At 42.9% G+C, this 25,306-nt stretch overlaps 1 protein-coding gene across 1 annotated transcript in view; it reads left to right on the forward strand.

Annotated features, from left to right (window-relative positions):
• Window positions 1-25,306, forward strand: part of LOC121660292 (dedicator of cytokinesis protein 1) — a 75,106-nt gene that overhangs the window by 30,587 nt on the left and 19,213 nt on the right. Inside the window, exons 10-20 of the mRNA XM_042019569.1 lie at window positions 3,481-3,570; window positions 5,795-5,899; window positions 7,754-7,895; window positions 8,107-8,185; window positions 8,528-8,612; window positions 9,443-9,529; window positions 12,919-13,095; window positions 13,739-13,822; window positions 18,002-18,139; window positions 20,192-20,337; window positions 23,732-23,930. Of these exons, the coding sequence (XP_041875503.1) occupies window positions 3,481-3,570; window positions 5,795-5,899; window positions 7,754-7,895; window positions 8,107-8,185; window positions 8,528-8,612; window positions 9,443-9,529; window positions 12,919-13,095; window positions 13,739-13,822; window positions 18,002-18,139; window positions 20,192-20,337; window positions 23,732-23,930 (1,332 nt within the window). The remainder of the gene's footprint in view (window positions 1-3,480; window positions 3,571-5,794; window positions 5,900-7,753; window positions 7,896-8,106; window positions 8,186-8,527; window positions 8,613-9,442; window positions 9,530-12,918; window positions 13,096-13,738; window positions 13,823-18,001; window positions 18,140-20,191; window positions 20,338-23,731; window positions 23,931-25,306) is intronic.

Here is a 25,306-nt window from a genome sequence, read left to right on the forward strand (position 1 = left end):
AGTGCTGTGCTACCTATAGGCAGTGATGTGTAGGCAGAGTGTGTCTGCTTTTAGAATCACTGAATGGTTTGGCTTGGAAAGGACCTTTAAAGGTCACCTGGTCCCACCCTCTGTCACAAGCAAGGGCATCTGTCATAGACCAGGTTCCTCCAAGCCTGGCCTTGGACACTGCCAGGGATCCAGGGGCAGCCCCAGCTGCTCTGGGCACCCTGTGCCAGGGCCTGCCCACCCTCCCAGGGAACAATTCCTGCCCAATATCCCATCTAAATCTCCCCACCTGGTGCTTTGCATTCCCAGACATGGTTTGGGAACACGTCTGTGCTTATCCAGGAGTCAGTGGGAAGAACCAACAGAGCTTGTTTACAGTGCTGATGCAAATCAGAAATGATTTAGGCTTCCATTTGTTTCCAGTCTCATTTTAAAGAGGGACTGGTTAAATCTGGAACATACAAACAGGGAACAGGACAATGATGGTCACACCGTTGTCTTTGAAATGAAAATATGCAGAAGTTATGGATGACCGAAGTTCAGAAGAGAATGGCACTCAGAATGAAGGAAGGTTAAATGATTCTGAAAGCTTTCACTTGCTGACTTAACAAGCAACTGAATATTAGTTCAGTTCCTATAAACTGATGCTATATTGCCCTTCTGAGTCAAAATTAACTCAACTTACTGTGTGAAAATGTCCTCCTTTTTCTGCAACTGTGCCTTTACTCTTAAATTCATGTTAATTTTGTTTAGAAATAAAAACATGCTCTGTATCATCATGCTAGATTAGATCCATAATATGGATAAAAACATTCAGATCCTTCCATTTGCAAAAATTGCATGTCAGAGCATTCAGGCTGCCTTGTAATTTCCTGCAGACGTGATCCCTCATTACCGTGATTATAATTAGTCCTTCTGATGCGTTTTTCACCTTCAAGGCACTTTACAAACACGAGGCAACTCATGCTCATTCCAGTCCTCTTCCCTAGATAAATAACGTTCTGAACCTTGTTGGAGAAATAAGGAAAATCAAGAGGAGGGGTCGAACACCACGTGGAGCTGCAAGGAAAGGTTAATGAAGAGCCAGGTTCTGCTCCTTGTGAGCATTCATGGCTTTTTTAGCTCAAATTAGGTCACCCCTTTGTCCAAACATCATCCCAGCTGGTTTTTGCAGGACTCAGAAGCTCCTTTCCCCTCGCTCAGCCCCACAGTGCAGTTTTTAGCCCTTATTTTGTCTTCACTTCGAGGGCAGAAATCTCTCTCCTTTCTCCCTGCGATCTGCTGTAACTGTTCTTCCCTGTGCAGTTCCTCATCTCCTGCACCATCAGCAGCTCCCTGCCTGTCCAGGCTGCTGCTCTCCAGCCATTCCTGCTCAGTTTGCCAATCTTCCAGTCCATCCCTCCACTTGAAAATTGGCTCCTGGTTTCCAAAGAGGAGCAGGGATGAAAAGTGAACCAGTGCGACCTATCTTGCTTTTGTGGCGTTGGCATGTTCCGCTTGCTGAGGGTTCATCCTTAACGTTTTATTCTTATTTTTTAAACCAGCATCTAGAACCAGGAATTTTTCTAATAGCCTTTTTTTTTCCTAATTTCCTGATATACTGAGAAATGCAATTTCAACTTGCAGATCAAAAGACAAATGGAATTCACCTGACATTGATTTTGGGGCTTTGAGTGTGGAATGTTATTTGTGTGGTTTGGGGAGCTTCTGGTTTTTGGGGTGTAAAATACCTCTTTATTTGCACAGTGCTTTAAAGCAGATGGGATTGGGGGATTTTTATGGGATGGATACAGGGATCAGTTGTTGTGAAGGTTTCCTCAGGTCATCATTCCTGTTCTCTCCCCAGCATACACCTCCCACCATCACTGGAAGTTGTGGTGCTTCATCCCAAACTCCCTGTTCCCAAAGGTGGATGTTTTTGGGGACAAATGGGGAATTCAGTGTTCAGCCCTCCCCCTCAGCCCTCCTTCATCCACCTGCTCTTGGCTGCTACATCCCTTCAGGGTTCCACCAGGGCAAGGAACATGTGGCCTGATGCTGAGAGGAGAATGAGGTGGTGTGGCCAGAGGATTTAAATTTAAGATGAAGGCTAATACAATCTTCATTTCTAACTCATGCTGAATCTCATTTTTAAAAAGAAAGTGAGGTCAGCAATGCCAACCAAATTTCAGCAGCAGAGGCAGATCATCAAGTTTGATCTTAGATAGCCTGGTGTGCTAATTTCAGCATATTTTTGGGTTTGAGTGGTTCTTTCTCTTTGGAGTAGAAAAAACAAATGAAAAATGCACATTTAAAACCATTCTTGCTGCTCCTCATTAAGATTGTTGCCTTCTGAAGAGCTGAAGGATATTGTTAAATTTCTTTGGGTCACTTGAGACGGCTGCTGAATTTCATGGTTGAGGAACGAGAGGAAGAAGAACCAATGGAAATATAATGAGTATTTGTTCAAAGCAATATCTGCAAATTGCCTGTCCTGTCTAATACAGATTATAGATATTAGAGGGAGAGAGAGGTGATTATGAAATATAATCAATCACCAGCCTTGCTCCAAAGCCTTAGGTCCTGGGTTTCTTTGTGGACAGGCTGTGTTTGCACATCACTGGATGGGCTGGCAGGAATCATTTTACTTCTGAAGCTGTTTGATCATCTGACTTGATTTGCATCCAGTAAATTTGCATCTCGTGCCAGGGAAGGTCATGGAGCAGATCACCTTGAGTGCCATCAAGCCAAGAAGGCCGGTGGCACCTGGGTTGTGTTAAAAATGGTGTGGTAGCAGGACCAGGGCAGGGATTGTCCCTCTGTACTGGCACTGCTGAGGCACCTCCAGCCCCTTTTAGGTTTTGGGCCCCTCAATGATAAATGAGGGGCTGGAGCGTGTCCAGGGCAGGGAACGGAGCTGGGAAGGGGCTGGAGGCCCAGGAGCGGCTGAGGGAGCTGGAAAGGGGCTCAGGCTGGAGCAAAGGAGGCTCAGGGGGGACCCTGTGGCTCTGCACAAGTCCCTGACAGGAGGGGGCAGCCGGGGGGGTCGGGCTCTGCTCCCAGGGAACAGGGACAGGAGGAGAGGGAACGGCCTCAGGCTGGGCCAGGGCAGGCTCAGGGTGGACGTTTGAGGACAATTCCTTCATGGAAAGGTTTGTCCAGCCCTGGCACAGCTGCAGTGATGGAGTCCCCATCCCTGGAGGGATTTAAAATCCCATGTGGATGTGGCACTTGGAGACATGGGGCAGTGTGGCCTTGGCAGTGCTGGGAGTTGTTGAACTCGATGAACTTGGAGGGCTTTTCCAGCCTAAACAATTCCATGATTCCATTAATAGAGACATTTATAACTCCAGCACAGCTCTTTGGCACATCAGATGCTCAGTGTTTTCAGGCATGTGACACAATGCATTTGGCTGCTTCATTCAGATTTATTTGATTCTAATGTTGATGTTTAACCAAGGTATGTAATTCAGCTTCTTTGTTGTTGTTTTGTGATTTTTTTTTTTCCAACAGATGTGGGAAGAGGCCATTGCCTTGGGTAAAGAACTTGCAGAACAGTATGAAAATGAAATGTTTGATTATGAACAACTCAGTGAACTGCTGGTAGGTTTTTTTAATGACATAGACACTGCAATAATTTGTTTCAGAGTTGAATTTGTAAGCTTTTAAAATTATATCAAAAATACTACAGCAATGACAGTAAAATGCAGAAACACATACCCATCTTGGCTTTGCTGGACCAATGTCAGTTAACTGGCTAGTACTGGAGTGCCTGAAAAACACTGATTTTTTTTTTTTAGCTGAAAGAAAAACATTCATTTGGGGTATAAAAGGAAATTTTGAATGTAAATATAAATGGGAACATGAAAAAAAAAATCTCCATTCTCTCTCAAGTGTCCTTCCATATTCACATTTCTTTTTTTAGGTATGAATAATCCCCAAGCATTCGTGTCTACAGTCAGTTATTTTTGCCCTGACGTTACCCATTCATTATCCCTGCACCCTTTTTTTCCTCCTGTTCTCTTCCAAAGATACAAATGACAGCTGTCACTGTCCCTCCTCAGGTCCCAGCCATTCCCACAGCAGTTGGGATGTGATTCCAGTTTGGTTCTGAAAATTCTCACCTTTCAGGTTTTTGCTACATTTTACCTTTGCACTAAGAGTACATTTTCCTGAATTTCTTTGAATTGTTTATCTGGTTTCTTTATCCCAGTGTGTCTGAGCTGGGCATTCCCATGGTGTTGAACTCAGCTCCACACAGCCCCAGCTTACTCCTCCTGGTGGGGTGGGCACAGAATATTCTTCATTTCAGTATAAAAGGAAAAGGGTAGGATTGTTCCTCAGCGAGAAATGATTGCCTTGTGTCAGATAGGATTATTCACCAGCAGGTGGCTGCTCTCCGAGTCCCTCAGTTTTAATTTTTCATCTCCTTTTTGCTTGCATGTGGGAACATGAACAGGTTTGTCACAGAGGCAGCCACTCTTTAATTATCCTGTTGGATCCTTTTGGGGGGAGAAGTTGGAATTTGTAGCCAATGATCACAGAATGACTGAATGATTTGTGTTGGAAGGGACCTTAAAGCTCATCCAGTTCTACCCCCTGCCATGGGCAGGGACACCTTCCATAGACCAGCTTGCTCCAAGCCCTGTCCAACCTGGCCTTGGATGCTTCTCCAAGATGCACTTTCTCCCTCTTCAAATAAGGGAGACCCACAACTTCCAATCCTCACATCAGACAATTGAGTTTATCTGCTCTTTATTCATCAGCCAGGAGATGAGATGTCACAGAATTAGTCCTGGGGTGCGTTTCCCTCACAAGACAGAGATCAAAATCCACATTCCCGTATGAGTCAGGTCTCACATAAGCCATCAGCTTTTCTTATTGCTGCTGCTGAACAGCTCTTTTTTTTCTCCCCAAAATAAAATTTACAAGTTTTTTGTTCTTTCCGTTCTCCCTCTTGTCTCTTTTCTTCAAGCAATTTTAAATATTAGCCTCTAAGACAATTCACAAATGACAAAATAGTTTTGCTCCAGATGAGCTGAGAAATATTCGGCAGATCTGGGTCTTTGTAGTCTTGGTGCCATTTACTGTTATATGTCACGTGGGAGCAGCACTAAACCTCATCCCAGATCAAAAGTCATTCTCTTTGCAGAAATAATAGACTAAAAATAAGTTAATGAACAGATCTTCTGAAGCTGCTCATTTGCTATTATTTCATCATTAGAGATAAAGAGCTCGGCATCGAAAGCAGATGGCGTCTGACATGCGTACGTTTTTTCCAAAATTTACATTTTCCTGCAGTTCTCAACTGCCTGCTTTCCATATGCAAATTCATGGTTGGAAATATGGAAGAGAAGCAGTAGAAAAATGTAATGAGATGTAACAGCCCAAAACTGGCAAGTCAGCACCACTGGGATGAGCTGTGTGTGGCTTCATGCTTCCGGTGTTTCAGCATCCCAAGTGTCACAACTGGAATTTCAAGATTGCCTTGCAGATTCCAGACCTTCATTGCAAGTGAAATATTGGATATGGAACAGTGAGGTTCACCATGATGAGGTCCATCAAAATGGAGATATTGGATATGGAACAGTGAGTTTCACCATGATGAGGTCCATCAAAATTGAGATATTCCTTAGGGAACAGTCAGATTCACCATGATGAGTAGAAAAATGGCTGCAGAGTCTGGTATTTCAAATATTGCCATGAACCTGATAGAAAGATGAAGAAAAAAGGGAACAAAACATCTTTAAATTAGAGATGCACACCTTAAATATGAGGAATCTCCTAAAAGCTCAGGTCATAGAAATGCCTCCTGTTTATTTTGCAGAGAAAACAGGCCCAGTTCTATGAAAACATTGTGAAAGTGATACGACCGAAGCCAGACTATTTTGCTGTTGGATACTATGGCCAGGGATTCCCAACATTCATAAGGGTAAGTGGCCACCTATTTCCACAGAGGTTTCTTGCTTTGGAAATTTCCCTTGGCTTGGAGAAACATGCATGACACTGACAGGTGTTTTTTAGGTGTATAAAACAAACACTGATTTTTCCTTTCGGGTTTCTAAGATGGAATAGTTGAATTTTAGTAGAAAAACTCTCTCTTCAAATATATCCACTGCTTTATATTTCTTCAGGGTATCACTAGAAATGAAGATAAATGACCCAATCCATCACTCAGGGTCATAACCATCTGAAATGGTGACATTTTTGCCTGACAGGTTAATATATATTTATATATATAATATATATATATGAGCATGGTAGCTGTGCCTTTTATATGTGTCCATGGTTTCAGGTGAGTGTCCTTCCCAGCACAGTCACTAAAATGAAGCTGACTATCAAAAGTGTGTGTGATACCTTTAATAGCAATTTTTATCATTGATTTGCTTGTGTCATGTGCCAAGTTAAGACATGTGTCACTTGATTGGTGCCAGGATTGTAGCTTTAGTGACATTTGAGGGGTTTTTCCCTCTGATATTACGATTTTTATGGGTTGAATAGTGAGGCTATAACATGTCTGAATTGCATCTGTGTTATGATTATCTGGCACTTAGGTGGTGACACAGAAATAACCCATCATTATTTAGTTAACTTCCCTGGGCATCCTGTGCCAGTGACTCCCCCCCTCACAGGAATGAATTCCTTCCCAATATTCCATCTAACCCTGCCCTCTGAAAACCAGGCTGTTGAATGTCCTGCTGATGGAGCAAATCCTCACTTTTCCTTCTATTCCAACGTTCCCTGTGAATTACAAGTGGATATACATAAATTACAGTCGTACAGAGGCCTCTTAAACATCTATGATTACCTTTTTTTTTCCCCCAATAGAGCATTTTCTTTCCCCTGCTGAGCATTTCAAAAGGCACCATTGCAGAGTTAAACCCAACTGGGCAAAGCTGAACTACTCCAGGTTCCTACCCCCAGTCAAAACACCCTTTTTTAACAAGTGCTGTGTAATTTTTTCACCAAGAATTCATTTGGAGATGAGTAATGAGGTTAAGCATATTCAGATGCAAATGTTATCCAAACTTGCTTTAATATGTTTGATCAGTTAAAAATATGCAAGTTGTCTTTTACATTTTCCTTCAGAATTTAATGAACTCAGCATATAAATGGACTGGATAAAATCTGTCTTCATTTTCTTTATTGGCAAAGAAGAAACCAATGCTTACAAATACAATGTACCTAATTTTAAAGTCATAAAAAGTTTAAAGTTTATAATGGCAAAAATCTAATACATTAATGTGAAGTCTTTTTATAAGAGTCAGTATTTTTGGATATTCCTCCTCAAATTGGCATTGTTTTATGTTTCTGTTTTTCTCTGCTATTCTTGCTTACTCACCTAAGTACCTTTGAATTAATGTTTATGTATAAAAAGCCTAATGCAGTTTATTTATTGACATCCATTCCATCATTAGCTGTGGAAGGGGGAGGAGACATCTTGGATTTGGTAATAATTTCTCTTAATACATTTTCAATGGCCACCAGTGTTACAGATCCTTGAAATCACGTGTTGAAGTGATTTTAGTGTGGCTTATAAAAATACCTAAAGGTGATCGTGGGCTAATTGATCCAGCCCCGAATTGGAGGTGAGAAAACCAATTTGTGCTTCATTGAATCAGCATTAAAAATTGGTAAATTAACGATTAAACCATAGTGTGAGGAATGTGAAATTGTTCTCTTACCAGCATTGCTGTCAGCGCTTCTGAGGCCCCAGTTCTGTACTGGGGGCACTGGTTTTAGCACTGGGGGTGCTGGTGCCAGCTGTGGGTGCCTCTGTTTGCAGAACAAGGTGTTCATTTACCGGGGCAAGGAGTACGAGCGCCGCGAGGACTTTGAGGCGCGGCTGCTGACGCAGTTCCCCAACGCCGAGAAGATGAAGACAACGTCACCCCCGGGCGATGACATCAAAACCTCCTCTGGCCAGTGTATCCTTGGGCTGTACAACCAGCACAACCAGTACAACCAGTGCATCCAGCAGCTCAGGTCAAGGATTTATGGCCAGCGTGTTGCACTTCCACCCTGACGGGCGTAACGCACCAATTTTGTTGTTTTGTCCTTTTTTTGGTGTGTTCCTGTTGAGCTGTTTGCTCTGTGTGACTGAAATGCCCTTTTCACTTCTTAACCCCTGAAATTCAGATATTCAGTGCTTCACTGTAAAACCCAAACTGGATTTACCCTCAAAGTTTCACAGGCCAGTGTCAGAGCAAATCGTGAGGTGAGTTTGGGTTGGGTTTGGGTTGGGCTTGGTCGTTTTCTCCATCCCCTTTATAACACATTTTTGTTGTATTAAGAATCTGTGCACAGCCAAGGGCTGTGGGCATGGTGAGGGTGTTTAATGGTGATTTTTAATATTGGCACAGATTCCATCCAACCCACTGGAAAAGAGTGATCCCATATTTGTTCATAAACTTTCTCTAACATTAGAATTTAGTATCAATTCCCAAACAAACAGTGCTTGATTTTCATTGTGCTTTTGGGGCTTGGAACTGCATGATCTTTCAGGTCAATTCCAACCCAATCTGTTGTGTAATTCCATGATTCTTTGCCCTTTTTTCAGTTTCTACAGGGTGAACGAAGTCCAGCGCTTTGAGTATTCGCGCCCCGTTCGCAAAGGAGAGAAAAACCCAGACAACGAATTTGCAGTAAGAAATTATAAAGAAAATAAACCACTTTGGGTTTGCTTGTTTATCCCCCTCTATTTTGAGAATCTGAGCCATTCATTATCTTTTGCTTGTTGAGAAATAAATTCTAGGTTTAAAGGGATTATTTTTCATAGAAAGTTAATTAAGCCAATTTATCATGTTCTGGTTTATACCAATAGGAGAAAAAAAAGGGCAAAGCTGTATTTATTTGGTAAAAACAGCTCTTCTGAGAAAGGATTTTAAATTGTTACACCTCAAACTTGTCTTGCCATGAAGATTCCAGTCAGGCATCTGAAAATCTTTTGTCACTAGTACCTTTTGCTTTTTTTTTTTCTTTTTTACTAAACCATTTGTTTCATCTAATGGTCAATAAAATTCCTTCCCTGGGAGGGTGGGCAGGCCCTGGCACAGGGTGCCCAGAGCAGCTGGGGCTGCCCCTGGATCCCTGGCAGTGCCCAAGGCCAGGCTGGACATTGGGGCTGGGAGCAGCCTGGGACAGTGGGAGGTGTCCCTGCCCATGGCAGGGGGTGGCACTGGATGGGCTTTAAGGTCCCTCCAACCCAAACCATTCTGTAATTCCATGAACAATTGCATCCAGTAAAACCAGTGGATCTTTCTGTGGCATTCTCCTTCAGAAAGGGAGCAGTTGTTCCCTGCTAAGTCACGTAGCAGATTTAAATCAGTGCTGCTCCATCTTCCATTTGGAATTCGCCCCTGGCTCTGTAACATCTGCCATACCTTGGTCCCTTGCCCTGGTGCCGATGTTTTAGGGCTTTGCTCGGGATCAAAGCTGTCCCTGTGATAATGTGACACTTGTGTTCCCTTGGCAGAACATGTGGATTGAGAGAACCATCTACGTGACAGCCTATAAATTACCAGGGATCCTGAGGTGGTTCGAAGTCAAATCAGTTTTCATGGTAAGATTGGTTTGGCTTTATTGAGGTTACTTTAAAAATGGGGATTTTATACAGCCAGGGAGCATTTCTGTGTCTCAGAGACTGTGCTGAGTTCTGTGAGCAAGGAATCCATGGGATTGTACCTGGCACATCCTGAGGGAACTTGCTGATGGTGCTGATTGTTGACTGGGGGTGACTCAGGCAGTGCTTTTCCATTCCCGAGGGAAGGGAGTGCAGCCAGCCCTCCAAGGCCTTCAGCCCTTTTATAAAGTATTTGTGTCTCTCAGCAGGTGCCTGAAAGGAAGAGGGACCTGAGATGGTGTAGGGGAACCCTGCTCTATCCCAGAGAATGTAGCCTGAATTTTAGAAAAGAAGATCTGGGTATTTTGATTGTCATTAATTCAAAATACCCCAATAATCAAATGCATTGTATGGCTGCATTTCTTACCACTTGTGATTAAAGGTTGTTTTTGTTTCTTCTCCATATTTAGCTAAATATACCCTCAGCAACCTCACAGAGTAACTCCAAATTACTCATTTCTCTGTTCAACCATTTAGACTGTTTAGATAAGACATATCCATTAAATGCCTTTAAGATTAAATTATTCTTATGCAGCTGTAATTTTTAAGTAGCAATAAAAACATTGTTACTGCGTTTTTTAAATCTCTCTTGTGAGGCTTATTTTTAAAGGAAAAGAACAATTTGCATATGATTAATTAAAACCTTTTTCATTGCTCCATTGAGGTTATGTTGGACAGTTGTATTTGGAGGAATGGAAGTAATGCAGAAAATTACTATGGTATCTATAGTAACAGAATATGAATGTGATGTGTGACAGTAATAGGCAGCTGAATAAAACACATTGAATTTTTAATGAATTTTGTAGTTTCAGTATAATCCTGATGGAGAAGATTGTGTTATCTTCATGATGGCAAGAAGTGCTGTTTGTAAAGGCTGGCAGCTCTGATGCCAGTCCTGATGAGCAGAGGGCAGAGCCTGACAGGCACTTTGTGTGTACACCTCTAATGCTCTGCCTGGCATCAAAATGGGCATAAATCCTGGGAGAGTGCCTGCTGTCAGCCTTTTGGGAGCAAGGATTGTATGAGCTGCACAGCTGAGAAATGATACCAGAATGGAACTTAATAATGTGTGGGAAGAGTGCTACAGATAACTTCTGACCTCGTCTGGCACAGCTCCTACAAAATGGGTATTGACTTTCCTCAAGATCCCTGTCAGCTAAAATGCTGCAAGGAGGATCACAGGGTTTACATCCCTGTAATGCTAAATTGTGATTATGGATACAGATATTATTGATCCCTTACTAAGCACCAGGATACTCAAGCAGCTCTGCATGTTTCATGTTTTATTGATGGCACTGGAATATCGTTAAAGGGAGAGGTGAGATCCCATCAAATCAGTGCTGAGAGAACTGAGTAATTTCATAAATGCAGTGGATTACGTTACATAATCCATAGGAACATGGAGAATTGCTTTAGATCTATTGGCTTTTCAAATTCCTTCTGAGTACTTTCACCTAAACCTTTGCAATCTCTTCATTGTCTGCAAGGAGTTTGGGGCCAGCATTTGTTATTCTGTATCTGATTTGCTTCAGCTGGACACAAGTAGATGTAGGGGAAAAATTTGCTGAGACCAGCCAGGGAATTAGAACCTGGATTTTGAATCACACTTGGGTTTAAAAGCACAAATGCTCATCTCTGTTTTGTTTTTATCTCAGAATTTTGTACTGGTGCAGACATATCAGGAGAACGTAATTCCTGTTTTCCCTGATAGAGTGAGGAGTGCCCAGAGTCAGGAAGGCACTGGGAACAAGGCTCAGAATTTACACGTGTCATAAATAGCTTTCACTAGGTTCCAAAGCCCAGTTTGTAGTAGTGAGATGGCAACTGCAATTCTCCATCTGCTTTTAAAAAATTAGAGGGAGTGTTACAAGAGTAGTAAAAGAAAGGAGAATGAGAAAGAAAGCCATGATTGCTGCTACAGAAAAGTCAAAAAGCTGTCAGCTCAATGAGTGCTAATTTCTGTAGATGCTCAAGAGCTTTAAAAGCAATGGTTCATCAACACATTATTGCATAGTTATAAGCCCATTAATACAAATGACAGAATGCTAAATTTAGCCTCTGATGTTCCCAGCAGTTCTTGCCCAATCGGAGGCTGAATGTGGCTTCACTCCCCAGTCCAAATTCCCCCCGTGGCACGCTGGGCTCTGTCCGAGCCTGGCCTGCTCCCTATTCCCAGCAGAAACACCAGGCTCCTTCCCTGCCTTTCAGAATAATTCAGCAGGCAGGCTGCTAAAAATGCTAATTAAAACATCCTTGATGTAATCAGCTGGCAGGTGTAAGAGTAACAACTAAAGAGATTTGATTAGAAGTGGTTCTCAGAAACAGGGTAAGCAACTGATAGCCAGGTAGAAGTGCTGCTTTGTTTATGTGGCATTTATGCAAATGAGCCTGTAATCAAATATACACTTGCATTTTCCTCACAGGCCTCAGTTAACCTTCCTTTTCTCTCCCTACCACATCATTTTTTTCATACAAGCAGCCTGTGTCTTCCAGTGAGGACTCGCTACACTCTGGGTCACTGTGAGAGTTACTGATTTTTAGCCCATTCACTAATATTTCAAGTATTTTAAGGCTGGTTTCTCAACATGAACTTTTTGAAAGACACAGCTGGGCATAAAAGGTAGCTGGAGGTCAGTCAATTAAAATAAAGCCAGTTTTAGACAGTAGAAGAGCTAATTCACCCTGTGAAGATGTCTGAGGTCTCTCTTCATTGAAGTCCAGGCAGAAAGGAAATTTCTCCCTTCAGTTCTGGATGCTCAGATGAAGAAAATGTGACCTCTTGGGAGAAAGCACAGCAGATAGTTTAGATGTCACCTCATCAACGTATTAAACTCGATGTCCTTGGAAGCACACCAAAATAAACACTGCAAAAACATCTTTTTGATTTTTTCAGTGGTTTAGGATTACATTTTCCATCCGAAAATCCACGTTAAAGTTATCATTTCTTTCTTACTGTTACGTTAAGCTGGATCTTCTTTGTGCTGCTAAAACCCACCGACCCTTAATCTCTGACGTTCTCCATAATCCTCCAAAAACCTCACGTGATTCCTGCCAGAGCCTTTCTGGGTGTTGTGCTGGGATGTAATCTCTCCTGCAGCAGCAAAATGCAGTTAACTTCCTCCACTGATACCCATCATCATATCAGTGACTGCAGCACAGAGATACCAAATATCTAAATGCCTGAAATCACCCTTTCTGGTAATTATTGGTCAAAAATCTCCCAAGAACCTCAGTTCTGAAAGGCCTGAAATGTTTCTGCCCATGGGGTTTTGCTGAGCAGGTTAAAAACTCTGCTCCTTGCTTGGAAGCTCCTTTTGTTTGGGTTTCAGGTGGAGATCAGCCCGCTGGAAAATGCCATCGAAACCATGCAGCTGACCAATGATAAGATCAATAACATGGTGCAGCAGCACCTCAGTGATCCCAACCTCCCCATCAACCCCCTGTCGATGCTGCTCAACGGCATCGTGGACCCCGCCGTCATGGGAGGCTTCGCCAACTACGAGAAGGTAACGCCGGAATTCCCTCAGGATTCCCTCTCCTGCTGGGCCTCAGCTGATCCCAGCACAGAGAGGCCAGAGGAGGGATGGAGCAGCTCTGCTGGGAAGAGAGGCAGGGAGAGTTGGGAATGTTCAGCGTGGAGAGGAGAAGCTCCGGGGTGACCTCAGTGTGGCCTTGCAGAGTCTGAAGGAGCTACAGGAAGGATGGAGAGAGACTTTGGATAAGGGCTGGAGGGACAGGACCCAGGGAATGACTTCCCAGTGCCAGAGGGCAGGGCTGGATGGGACACTGGAAAGGAATTGTTCCCTGGGAGGGTGGGCAGGCCCTGGCACAGGGTGCCCAGAGCAGCTGGGGCTGCCCCTGGATCCCTGGCAGTGCCCAAGGCCAGGCTGGACATTGGGGCTGGGAGCAGCCTGGGACAGTGGGAGGTGTCCCTGCCCATGGCAGGGGTGGCACGGGATGGGCTTTAAGGTCCTTTCCAACCCAAACCATCCTGGGATTCTGTGGTTCCATAATTTTCACTTTGCATTTGTAGCTGTTCCTTCGCAGAATATCTGAGTTCATCGATTTATCTCCGTTGTAGCTCGTTCTTCTGGTAGGAGATGTTTCGCTTGCTGAAATAATTTGCTCATTTCTCTCTTTCTCAATTAGGCTTTTTTTACTGAAAAATACATGCACGAGCATCCCGAGGATCATGACAAGATTGAAAAGCTGAAGGATCTGATTGCTTGGCAGGTAAAAATCTTGAAGTCAGGTTTGGCAGAGCCAGCAGCTGTGGAAAGGCAGCTTGGTGTCACTTTGGAGAAAATTCAGACATTATCCTCACCTGGGATACATTTCTTTGCCATTTCAATCTGTCTTGGAGCTTGAGTTAAAGTTCATGTTTTCAAATCTGACATAATTTCTCATTTTGATAAACGCACAGAGAACAAATATGATCAACACCTTTTATTTTTTCTTTTTTTTTTTTTTTACAAACTTCATAAGTGAAAATCTCCCATCTGTACCAAATGAGAAAATATTTTTCAGAGCAAACAAGAGACAATTCCAGTTTTGTTCCGTACTCACAGACTGGACATTTTCCTGTGGTCTGAGGATAATTTTGTGATAACTAAAAAAATACCAGTTTGATTGGAAATGTTTTTTTTTTTTTCCCCACAGCAGAAGAAAGTGAATCATAGTCTTTTCATATTCAATTCTGTCTTTATAATAAAGGGAATAATTTACATTTCTGTTCATTTCAGTCTTAGAGGTGATAGAACCAAAGCTACAGGATTCAAAAATAAAATATCCTCTGAAGGCTGTAAAACCATCAGTGAATAAAAACTCTTTTGGTCTGGGGAAAAAAAAACCCCACCTTTATTTATTTATTTTCTTGTGAGCTTTTAGAGAAGATTAGATTTTATAAGCTTTAAGTTTTATAGAGGAAAATAATTTGGTCCCAGAAGACTGACTTGGTGTCAGCTCTGTGTCTTTGCCTCTGAGAGTGATACTTCCAAATGAATTCCAAACACACTTCCCCTCAGCAAAGGCTCACTTTGGTGACACTTGCGTATTAAAATAATATTACAATTTGAAAATATGTGTGGCAGCTGATCACACTGTATTTTAATTATTCAGGGCTTTTAAACACATGATTTCCCATCAGCTTAGTAGTTCCAAAACAACAGGAACGAAGCAAATAGAGGAAAGGGATCCAAAATTATTTCTAAATCTGAAAATTATGGTCATTAAAAGCTGCTTCAGTGCTTTTAAATTACCTTGGATGTTTCATACACATTTAGGGTATCCTAAAATTTAAAATTCCTCTCAAATTCTTTCAGTTTCCAGCCAGGTGGGAGTCAGCTCCCAAATATTGGGAGAAGGATGCGTACGGAAGCCTTGGCAGGGGCTGAATTCCTCCTGGGCCAACAGTGATGGAAAGCAAAAAGGAGTTTTCATTTTCCAATAATGTGGGCCTCAGAGTTTTGTAATCACATGGAGTTTTCTCCCTGCTGCATAAATCAATCTGGGTGTATGAAATAGGAGCCTGACAATTGTATTACCAGCTGACCAGCTAAATTTAATTTTTTTCTCTCCCCATACCTCTTTCTCCACTGTGCTGTGGAATTCAGGATATGATCCTTCTGTAATTCCTGTGGACTTTAGGTGTACATTTTGTTTCTGCCCCTTATTAATTCACATAAATTCCATTAGCAAAGCAATGTCCATTTTTGTCCTTCTTGGTGCTTTTCCAACTTAGGCAAAAAACCGTTCCCATGCAACTGCACCATTTCGAGCTGATCTTTCATTCGAACATGAAGATAATGAAATGACTGATTGAAATTAAGGCAGAGAAATGAATGATTGATGACATTAGTCACTCTGCATTTAGCTAAAGTATTAACAGCACTCCAAAACAGAAAAACACCACGGCACATAAAAACCTTGTACTCCTTCCACAGAGATGGAAGAACTGCTGCATACCAAATGCAGGTTTTATGATCATGCTTTATGATACCTTTGTTTTGAAATATTGTTTTCAAAGATTAGTTTAATAATTCAAATCAATGTCATTTTTTTCATTCTTTTCAGCCAAGAAGATCGAGATTTAAAAAAAAAAAAGGGGGGGGTGAAACAAATCAGGGAATAATTTGAAGTTGCAGTGGAACTTTATAAAATTTTAAAATCAGCCAAGAACAGAGTTATGAAATTAGAAAGTGCCTTTTCTCCAAGGCCAGATTAGTTGGGAGTATCCTGAATGTGGCAAAATTCTGCCTCTTAACAACAATTTGTGGAGATGTAAAATTCCATGTCACTCATCAGGACATTCCCCTGTGTCTGGAACGGAGACACAGGAGGAATTTTGGAGTTGGTAGAAGATGCAACAGAAATGGTAACACAGTTAGAAGGTTCTTCCTGCACTTGATAAATGTTTAAAGATTAAGTGGTCTTGGACAGGGAGGCCAAATATCCTGACTCAGCAGCCTCCCATTGTTCTGGGGCAAGGCCATGGGGCGTTTATTAATTTCAATTTCAACTTCTGTAAAACATTAACAAACCTGTCCTTCTTCTCCTCCTCCTCCTCCTCCTCCTTCTTCTTCACCTCCTCCTCTGTCTCCTCCTTCTCCTCCTCCTGCTTATGCTTCTGCTTCTCCTGCTTCTCCTTGCCCTTCTCCTTGTCCTTCTTGTCCTTGTCCTTCTCTTTCTCCTTCTTCTCCTTCTTCTCCTCCTCCTCCTTCTCCTTCCCCTCTCCTTTCCCCTTCTCCTTCCCCTCCCCTCTCCTTTCCCCTTCCCCTTCTCCTTTCTCCTTCTCCTTCCCCCCACATTTTTTTTCCTACAAATAATGTCATTTGCTTCCTGTTGCTTGATTTTCCAACCTGGAGGTGGCTGATCCCTAGGACAGGCTCCTCAGTGCGTTTTCTGCCCATAAAATGGTCTCAAGACCTGAAGCTTCAGACCCCTCATGTGCTTCACCTTGGTAATTCCAACTTTTAAAAAAAGAATCCATTTCAAATATCAGCAGTTCTTTGAAATAAAGGAGCCAAGTGACCACTTATCCCTCCGAAACAGGAGGGTCACAGTGTGGCCTGATAATTATGAAAATTTACAAATTCATTTACTTACTCAGAGCAGGAAAACTTTCTGGTTTCACATTTAATTTTTGTCGAGGGCAAATCCATGTGGTTATAAATAGAAGCCACTACATTAAAAAAAAAAGTCGTTACTCTTCTCTTTGTTTGTAGTCTTTTAGGAGAAGCAGCTCTGTCCATTTAAATAGTGCCAAATCACAGGGCATCATCTTGATAAGATTTCTTGAGTTTGTTCATCTGTAATTCATCTGTGTATTTATTATTCTCCTTACTAATAAAGCTGCTCCTTCTGATTGCTGCTCAGTCTTATTAGAAAAATCTGTTTTTAATCAGTATTATGATTTAATTATGAATTATTAAGAAGAAGCCTCTTAGCTTGATTGCTGCAGAGAATATCTGAGTTAGAATCAGAGCAATGTGTGGGCTGAAACGGACCTGGAAGAGGAAATATTTTTCCTGAGCTGGAGGTAGAAAACTCTAATGGTGTGTCTGGGTAGCTGTGGGAATGAAAATGTCTCTCTTAAAACGTTTCCAAAGGTCAGCTACACCTCCACACTAGGAACTAATTATATAATCCTGTGCTGGCATGGATATTTGGTGACAGAAGCCTTGAAGATAAACGATTATTTTCAGTTACAAAAGAGAATTAATTTAATTTTTTTCCTCTTCTGTTTTCTTCCCAGGGAAAATAAAATAATTTTTCTAAGGAGAACTATATAGCTTATAAAACTGTATGTTTTATTAATAAATATTGCTCTGCAATATATATCTGTCCAAGTTTGTAACTCATTTGCAGCTTTAGAAAGAGCATTTATTAAAGAAAACATAAACTATTTTCTTCTTCAGGGTTTCATTCTCATGGAACTGGGAAAGGATTTGGCATTAATAACCCGGTGTGAGACTCATCATTCATCAGTTTGCTGTTTTAAAGTACAGCATCCGTGGGGGCTTGAGAATGGAATATCACAGGGGGGTTTGTGCTGTGGGATGAATCCAATATGGGATTTCTGGGCAGAATTAGGGCTGTATTAAATTTAAAGGACTTTGCTTAACAGAAAAATAGGGAAATCGTGGAGAGCTGTTTTTTAGATCCTGTTGTACCTCTGTGCAATGAATGATGATGATCACTGTGATCATAGTAATAATTCTTGTTGTCATTTTGAATCTTTTTATTATTGTTGCTATTTATTATTATTACTAGTGTTATAATTACTGTTACTATTGCTCTTATTGCCAATAGTATTGTTACTGTGTGAGCTCTTGCACTGCTGTGGGAGTGTTGCCATGTCCCTTCGCTCAGGAAGGGCTGGGCATGGTGGAACAGCCAAACTCTGCTTTCCAGATCCCATTCCTGGCTGAAGGCATCCGGATCCATGGGGAGAAGGTGACAGAGGCCCTGAGGCCATTCCATGAGAGGATGGAGGCGTGTTTCAGGCAGCTGAAGGACAAGGTGGAAAAGCAGTACGGAGTCCGCGCCATCGTAAGTTCCCCCCCAATTTCTCCTTTCCACAATAGCTGGAATTTCCTTAAATTACAGCAACTCACTATTCCTGTGTGATAATTCCTTTGATTAAAAAAAACGATGTGGATGCAGCATTCCTGGTTGTTCCCAGTGATCATCAAAGTATGGAACAGTGAGCAGGTGGGAGATGTTGAGGAAGGCTCGGTGCTTTCACTTCCGAGCACGGGAGCAATTTCTAAACTGCCTGAGTCTGTTCCTTGAAAGTCAAGCTAATCCTTCAGTTCTGAAGGATTTGGGTTACAAAAATGAATTTAAAAATGGGCACTTAGCAGGATTCTTCCCAAGCTGAACGTCACCTTTCCCTAGGTGGAATTCCTTTAGGGAAGAGAGGGCTGTGCTGCTCTATGGCACCATGTGGTTGTACCTACACTAAATGTAGGCAGGCAGGAAATCCACAGCTCCTACTCCATAAGTTTAGAAGGAATGAAATTCGTGCTTTTCTCATTCCAACAACCTATTTGCAGTTGCTGCTTCATCCTTAAGGGAAAGCCAAGAATTTCTGGTGTTCCAGTGGAGGTTTGTTCTGCTTTTGAGTGTTCAGTGTGAGGGAAACCAGAACAAAGCAAACAGCTTTGTAATTCAGGATAGAATTGATAATTCAGTCAAAAATGGGGTGGGATGCTGTTATGTGATCACTTCTGCCTGGAGCAAAGGAGGCTCAGGGGGGACCTTGTGGCTCTGCACAAGTCCCTGACAGGAGGGGGCAGCCGGGGGGGTCGGGCTCTGCTGGCAGGGAACAGGGACAGGAGGAGAGGGAGCGGCCTCAGGCTGGGCCAGGGGAGGCTCAGGGTGGGCAGCAGCAGGAATTTCTGCATGGAAAGGTTTGTCAAGGATTGGAAGGGGCTGCCCAGGAAGGTTTGGAGTCCCCATCCCTGGAGGTGCCCAAGGAAGGCCTGGATGTGGCACTCAGAGCTCTGGGCTGGTAACAAGGTGGGGATTGGGTACAGCTTGGACTCAATCTCAGAAGACTTTTCCACCCTAAATCGTTTTCAGATTCTGTCTATAGCAATGAGTTTTTTTTTAATGAGGACACTGAGATCTTACAGGGAACATGCCAGCCTTTATGGTATCCTTTAACTGATGTTCTGTTTGTGGTCCTTCAAATCCCATCTTGCAAATTTATATATTCAGGAAAAAGTTCAAATAATAGTTTATTCCCAGGGAGAGCAGGAATAATTAACATTAATGATACCTGCATGTCAGTCACTTCAGTAATATCCATTTACATCATCAAGGAGGTGACTGGAAAGTGGTGTTATCTCTCTAATTTCACTCTCCCCACCAGTAAAAATGTTCAGGATTGATGGAGTTTTATCGCTTCTGTCTTCCTTGTACAAGGCCAATTTACCAGTAGCTGACAGGGTGGAAAATATACCTGTAATTAAACAGCATGAGATTCTTATTTGTTGACTGCAAGAGTTCAATTATTTTCTGCATATATCAGTTATTAATGACTAACGAAGCTTGGAGAATTATTCAGAACTCTGAAATTGTCTGAAACAAAACCAAAACTTCCATATATTTTCTTCTTAACCTAGTGTCACTCTGTAAATTGGCTCTCCTGGTATTTTTGACATCAGGTTTCTCTTTGTGGGTTTTTACTTTGGGTCTTTTGGGTTTTTATTAAATCCATTTCATTGAAATACATTGACAGGGCAGTCACAACGATGGCAGAGATGGATTCAAAAATTAAATGTAAAAAGATTGCTTTTTAAAGGCAAGATGTACAAAAGCATGGAAATACCATTGGAACAAAGGAATTCTTGGAATGTGCTTAAGATTATACATGTGCCTGTGAGGACCTAAATATTTCTGTCTAGTGCTTCAGATGGATTTCTTTTAGAACCTGGTTTTTTGTTGTTAAACACGATGTATTGGCTGCGATTAATTAAATAACACTGAACTGTACCTGGAAGAAAATCCATGGACCCTTTCCACGTTGCCTTTGGCATGTGGATATGAGCTTTTTGGGGATTTAAGCAGTAAAGGTGTGGCATTTCTTGGCTGCAGCTCTCCAGCCTGGATGAGCGGCGGGGCAGCCGGCCCCGCTCCATGGTCCGCTCCTTCACGATGCCGTCGTCGTCCCGGCCGCTGTCCGTGGCCTCCGTGTCCTCGCTCTCCTCGGACAGCACTCCCTCCCGGCCCGGCTCCGACGGGTGAGTGAGGAATCTTCAGCCAGGGCTTGTCTCTAAAGCATCCACGGGGTCTCAGGGTGGTCAGCGTTCCCAGATCTCAGAGCTGAAAACAGCTGGGAGAGCTGGGGGGGCTCACCTGGAGAGGAGAAGGCTCCAGGGAGAGCTCAGAGCGCTTTCCAGGGCCTAAAGGGGCTCCAGGAGAGCTGGAGAGGGACTGGGGACAAGGCATGGAGGGCCAGGACACAGGGAATGGCTTTAAGCTGAGAGTGGGGAGATTTAGATGGGATATTGGGCAGGAATTGTTCCTTGGGAGGGTGGGCAGGCCCTGGCACAGGGTGCCCAGGAAGTGTCCAAGGCCAGGTTGGATGGGGCTTGGAGCAGCCTGGGATAGTGGAAGGTCTCCCTGCCTTTGGGACTGGGTGAGTTTTAAGGTCCTTTCCATCCCAAACCCTTCCATGATTTTTTTAAGTGACAGCCTAATATTGGCTAAGAAACCCCAACCTACAGAGACATTTCTCTCAAGGTCTCCTGTTTTCTAACCTAGATAAATATAAAACTCTTTTTTGCACTCTTCAACAACGTTAAACAAAACCTTCTGAGCATTCAAACAACACCAAACAACCCCAAGGAGGAGTTAAATTCCCCCTTTTAGAGTCTCACAGGTGTCAGTGCAGGTGGGATCCCCTGCAGGCCGTGTGTGCAGCCAGCCCTGTCCCAGGAGCCAGCCCTGTCCCAGGAGCCAGGTGGAGCTGGGCACAGGGCAGGATTAGCTGACTGCTCAATCACTGCTGCTCACTTGGGCTGCCAGAGGAAAAGCTGCTTATGGCAAGATTGTACTTCAAGACTTACCAAGATATTTCACATGAGAACTGGGAATTCTGTTGATAAGCCTTGTCTCACAGTCACATCCCTCAAAGAACAAAATAATCTGTTTGCTGTCTGGGCTTTCCATGCAGCCTCAGAAGTCCCTTCTCCCTCTTCCACCCCTCAGGCACCCCTGTAATCCAGAAATGCAATATTTGAGCAAGGCAGCTGTTTTTTAAAGCCTTCTGAAGGGCTGCTGACTTAGCAGGGATGTGCTAGAAAGTCCTGTGCACCTTCAGAGGGGAGTTATTACCTGCCTAGAGACTAAAGGCATCAAGTGAAATCAAATACAGCACCTGAGGACCAACAGGATGCTTCCTTAATTACAAAGAGTTAATGTAGTCATTGAGAGGAGCTGCGAACAGAGCACAGCTCAGCTCTCATTCCACTGCCCTCTGGAATGTTTTCCCACGTTGGTTCAATGTGGGACAGCAGAGATGATCCTGAGCTTTGACTAATTCACCACAAAGTTGTCTTGCTGGAACTTGGGCAGAACAACCATCCCAGGTTAGTGGACAACTTCGTTTTGTCTCAGAAGAAAAATATTGATTCTTGCCCTGCCTCTTTCTGGTTTTCCCTTAAAAATCTTTACATTTATTTTATTTTCTCATTGGGTATTATCTTCTTCAGTTTCACCTCTCAGCTTTGTTGTGGTAGGTGTCACCTAGCAGGTTTTGAGGATCTGAGTCTCATCAGAGTGTGTTTTTACAAAGATCCCACAAAGATCATGGTGCACCTCAGCTCCTGCTCTGAGCCCGGGGCAATACAGGAAAACAGAATGAACAAGTCTTGTCACTGACACTTTCACTGTCCTGAAAAAGCCCCTCATTTGTTTGACCAATGGAGCAGGAGAAGAAAAATCATCAGATGTAAATAATGTCATGAAAGGCCTCAAAAATTCAAGTGGCTGTAAAATCATGTGGGTGGTTTGGCACTGCTCACCTGGCAGAAGTTCCCTCCTGTTCCTACTGTAGTTGATGGGGTTCACGGTCAGTTCTCCTCTCTCTTTCCATGTCCTCCCTCTTCATATGTTAATTTTGAGAATATAAATGAAGCTAGGAAACAATTAAAAATGAAGCTAAAAGAGTGCCTTATCCATATCACCCAATTTCTATTTCTTGCCATTTCCAGCTCCTGCTCTGGAGCTTTCAGGCAGCGAAGACTCAAAGCAGACTTTGACACAGTACATGTTTTACAACTCCCAACTCTATGTATAAATAAAACTGACTTTAGAAAAGGGCCTTGGGTTTATTCCCTGCTTAAAATGGGACTTAGAAGTACAAATGTGAGCACTTGCAGCGAGTGGTTGGAAGCAGCAGAATCCCAGGGTCCAGTGGGGTTTGTCAGCTGTTGGCAATCCTGAAGTGCTTCCAGCTGGAGCACAGTGTGCTGACCCATTTTAGCACAGATCCATTGCATCCAAATAATTAATAGTCCTAATAATACTAATGCCTGGAAGGGAGGCAATTAAGCATTGTCTGAAGGATGGAAATTCCTCTTGTAAATTTGCAGTCGGCCTCGGAGGTGCTGGCACTGCCAGCCCAAAAATACCCAACTCAGGTGCCTGAAGAGTCCTGGTGTTGGGAGAGCTGTCCTGTGCTCTGGGCTCTGTCTGTGAAGTTCTTTGTGGCCCTGGGCAAATCATCACTCTCCCTTTTCCTTGTCTGTAAATAAATAATAATAAACCTTGGGGGTTTGTTCCCAACCTGTGGGATTTGGGCTTTGGGAAATGGCTCAGGGGCTGCTGTTGCAGGTGCATCTTCCCATCAAATGAGCTGATGTGGAGTGGAAACAACAACAAAAAGTAATAATCTTTTGGGATATCACTGCTGGATATTGCTGCTAATGGAGGGAATTAGGATAATGTCACTGCAAGTTGTCTGAAATCTAAATACTCTGATATTTCACAGCAAAGATTGTGGCCCATACCTGCATGCAGCCCATGGCATGGTAAATGCTTTTCCAGGGTTAAAAAGTGTCCTTCTTTGGGAATTTTTGGTTTGGTCTTAAAATCTGCCCATGTGGTTTTGTCTAGGTGTGATCTTAGTGTTTTTTTCATTTGTAATTTAAAATTATTCATTAAATACTTTTTCTGGCTAAGAATGCTCCACCCCTGGAAGTGATGCCCCATCCCTGGAAGTGTCCAGGGCCAGGTTGGACAGGGCTTGGAGCAAACTGGGATAGTGGAAGGTGTCCCTGCTCATGGCAGGGGGTGGAACTGGAGTTTCCAGGTGCCACAGCATGGAGAGTGGCAGTGCTGAATGAGAAACTCATTTTTTATGTGAAATTCAGGAGTTTGTGCAGCCATAAACCAATAAATTTACTGCAGAGCAGGGAGATCTGCAGCTCTGCTTCTCCAGCAGTTGTGCAGTAATTTTTATTGTAAGACAATTATGATTGTTGTGACCTTCTGCCCCCTCCTTCTCCCTCTAATGAGTTCTCCTGGATTAGCAAAGCCTCATTAACTCAAGCGAGACTTTGGGAAATATGTAAATAAAAATTAGTTGTTTTGAAAATTTTTATTGATCTGAGCAACAACATTTTCCTTTAGGTTTGTGCTGGAGCCCCTCCTGCCAAAAAAGATGCATTCTAGGTCGCAAGATAAATTGGACAAGGATGACCTAGATAAAGATAAAAAGGAAAAGAAGAAGGAGAAGAGGAACAGCAAGCATCAAGAGATATTTGATAAAGAATTTAAATCTACTGATATTTCTCTGCAGCAGGCTGAAGCAGTGATCCTTTCAGAAACGGTAACTTTATTAGCAAGGAAAGCTTTATCTAATTCTGAGCCGTCTTCTCTCTCTTTTGAAATCAAAATGTTGATTTTTACCATTTAGTTGCTTTGTAGACCAAAAATAACTCAGAGGGGATACACCACAGCGTTAATATCCATGCTGATGAATCAAAACCACAGATTTGATTTACAGCGGGAAAAGATCATCTGAGAATCTTCACCCAAAGCTCTCTGTAACTATTGGATAAAGGAACAGATGGTAAAGCACAGCTGAAGTAAATGCTGCCATCCCAGCAGCCTTTGGAATAGCTGGTTCCCAGTAGATGGGGATGGCTTTGCTCCTGTTTCAGCTGGCAGTGTCTGGGGGGATGTTCCAAGGTCATTCTGCTGGCGGTTGCTGTCCTTGAAGGGCTGTTTGGAGCAGAAAATCCTGAGCAGTTCCTGTGTGTAAGGAAATTAAACCAGGGCATATCTCCCTTAAACCCTCTCTTCTCGGCTTAGATTTAATTCACTGGAACTGTCCTCGAGGCTTGAGGTAACCCGAGAAGTTGGAGCTGGGAAATTGAAAGCAGGGATGTCTAAAGCTGGAGCGCGAGGGCGTGAACTGACTGTGACCTCCAAATCTCTGCCTGGACACCTGTTTGGAGGCCAGGAGTTTAAAACTTGCCTCCCAGAAATCAGTGTAATGTTCTTTTGAAGATGTGCACAAGTACCTGTAGAGCCAACTTTGCACTGATAACTGGATCCTTTAAGTCTTTCTGTTTGGTATTTCTAGGAAGATATTATTGAAATGTTCAGCCACGCGTCCTCTGTTTTCTGGATTTTCCCCTCCCTTTCCACCCAGAGATGAGTTAATCTCTCACACATTTCTTGGGACATCCTGAAAAATCAGAGTTCTTGTGTTTGATATGCCCAGTCAAAAACTCCAATAAAATCCCATGTGGGGTCTCAGGCTTTTCACCTTTGAAACCAATGAGTTTTTCCATTGACTTCAGTAAGTTTTGGATGAGCCCTGGTTTGTTTAAATGGAGATTCCTCCTGCCAGAGCCAGCCAGGTGAGCATCATTTTGCACAGGTTTCCATGTCTCATGGTTTTCCTGCAATGCATTTGGCTTTGCACCTTGCAGCAGTTGTATTTTGACAGATGGAGGGCTGGAATCACCATGGCAGGACTTCCACTGGCATCTCCCACGTCCCAAATGGACCAGCAGAGCTTTGTGGGATGTCAGAGAAGAGGCAAATTGTATTTCAGGGCAGCTGAGTCAGTTGGAGCAGTTGGGAGGCATCCTAGGATGCTGGGGACCCAGCTGATGTCACTGCGAGGTCACTGTCAGCTCCCAGAGGTCTTGGACATTGGAAAAGCTTGTTTATGACTGGAAAAATGCAAATTCT

The sequence above is a fragment of the Corvus kubaryi genome, unplaced genomic scaffold, assembly GCF_017639235.1.
Source record: "Corvus kubaryi isolate FWS band 111438036 unplaced genomic scaffold, C.kubaryi_AGA036_p1.0 138, whole genome shotgun sequence".
NCBI lineage: Eukaryota > Metazoa > Chordata > Aves > Passeriformes > Corvidae > Corvus > Corvus kubaryi.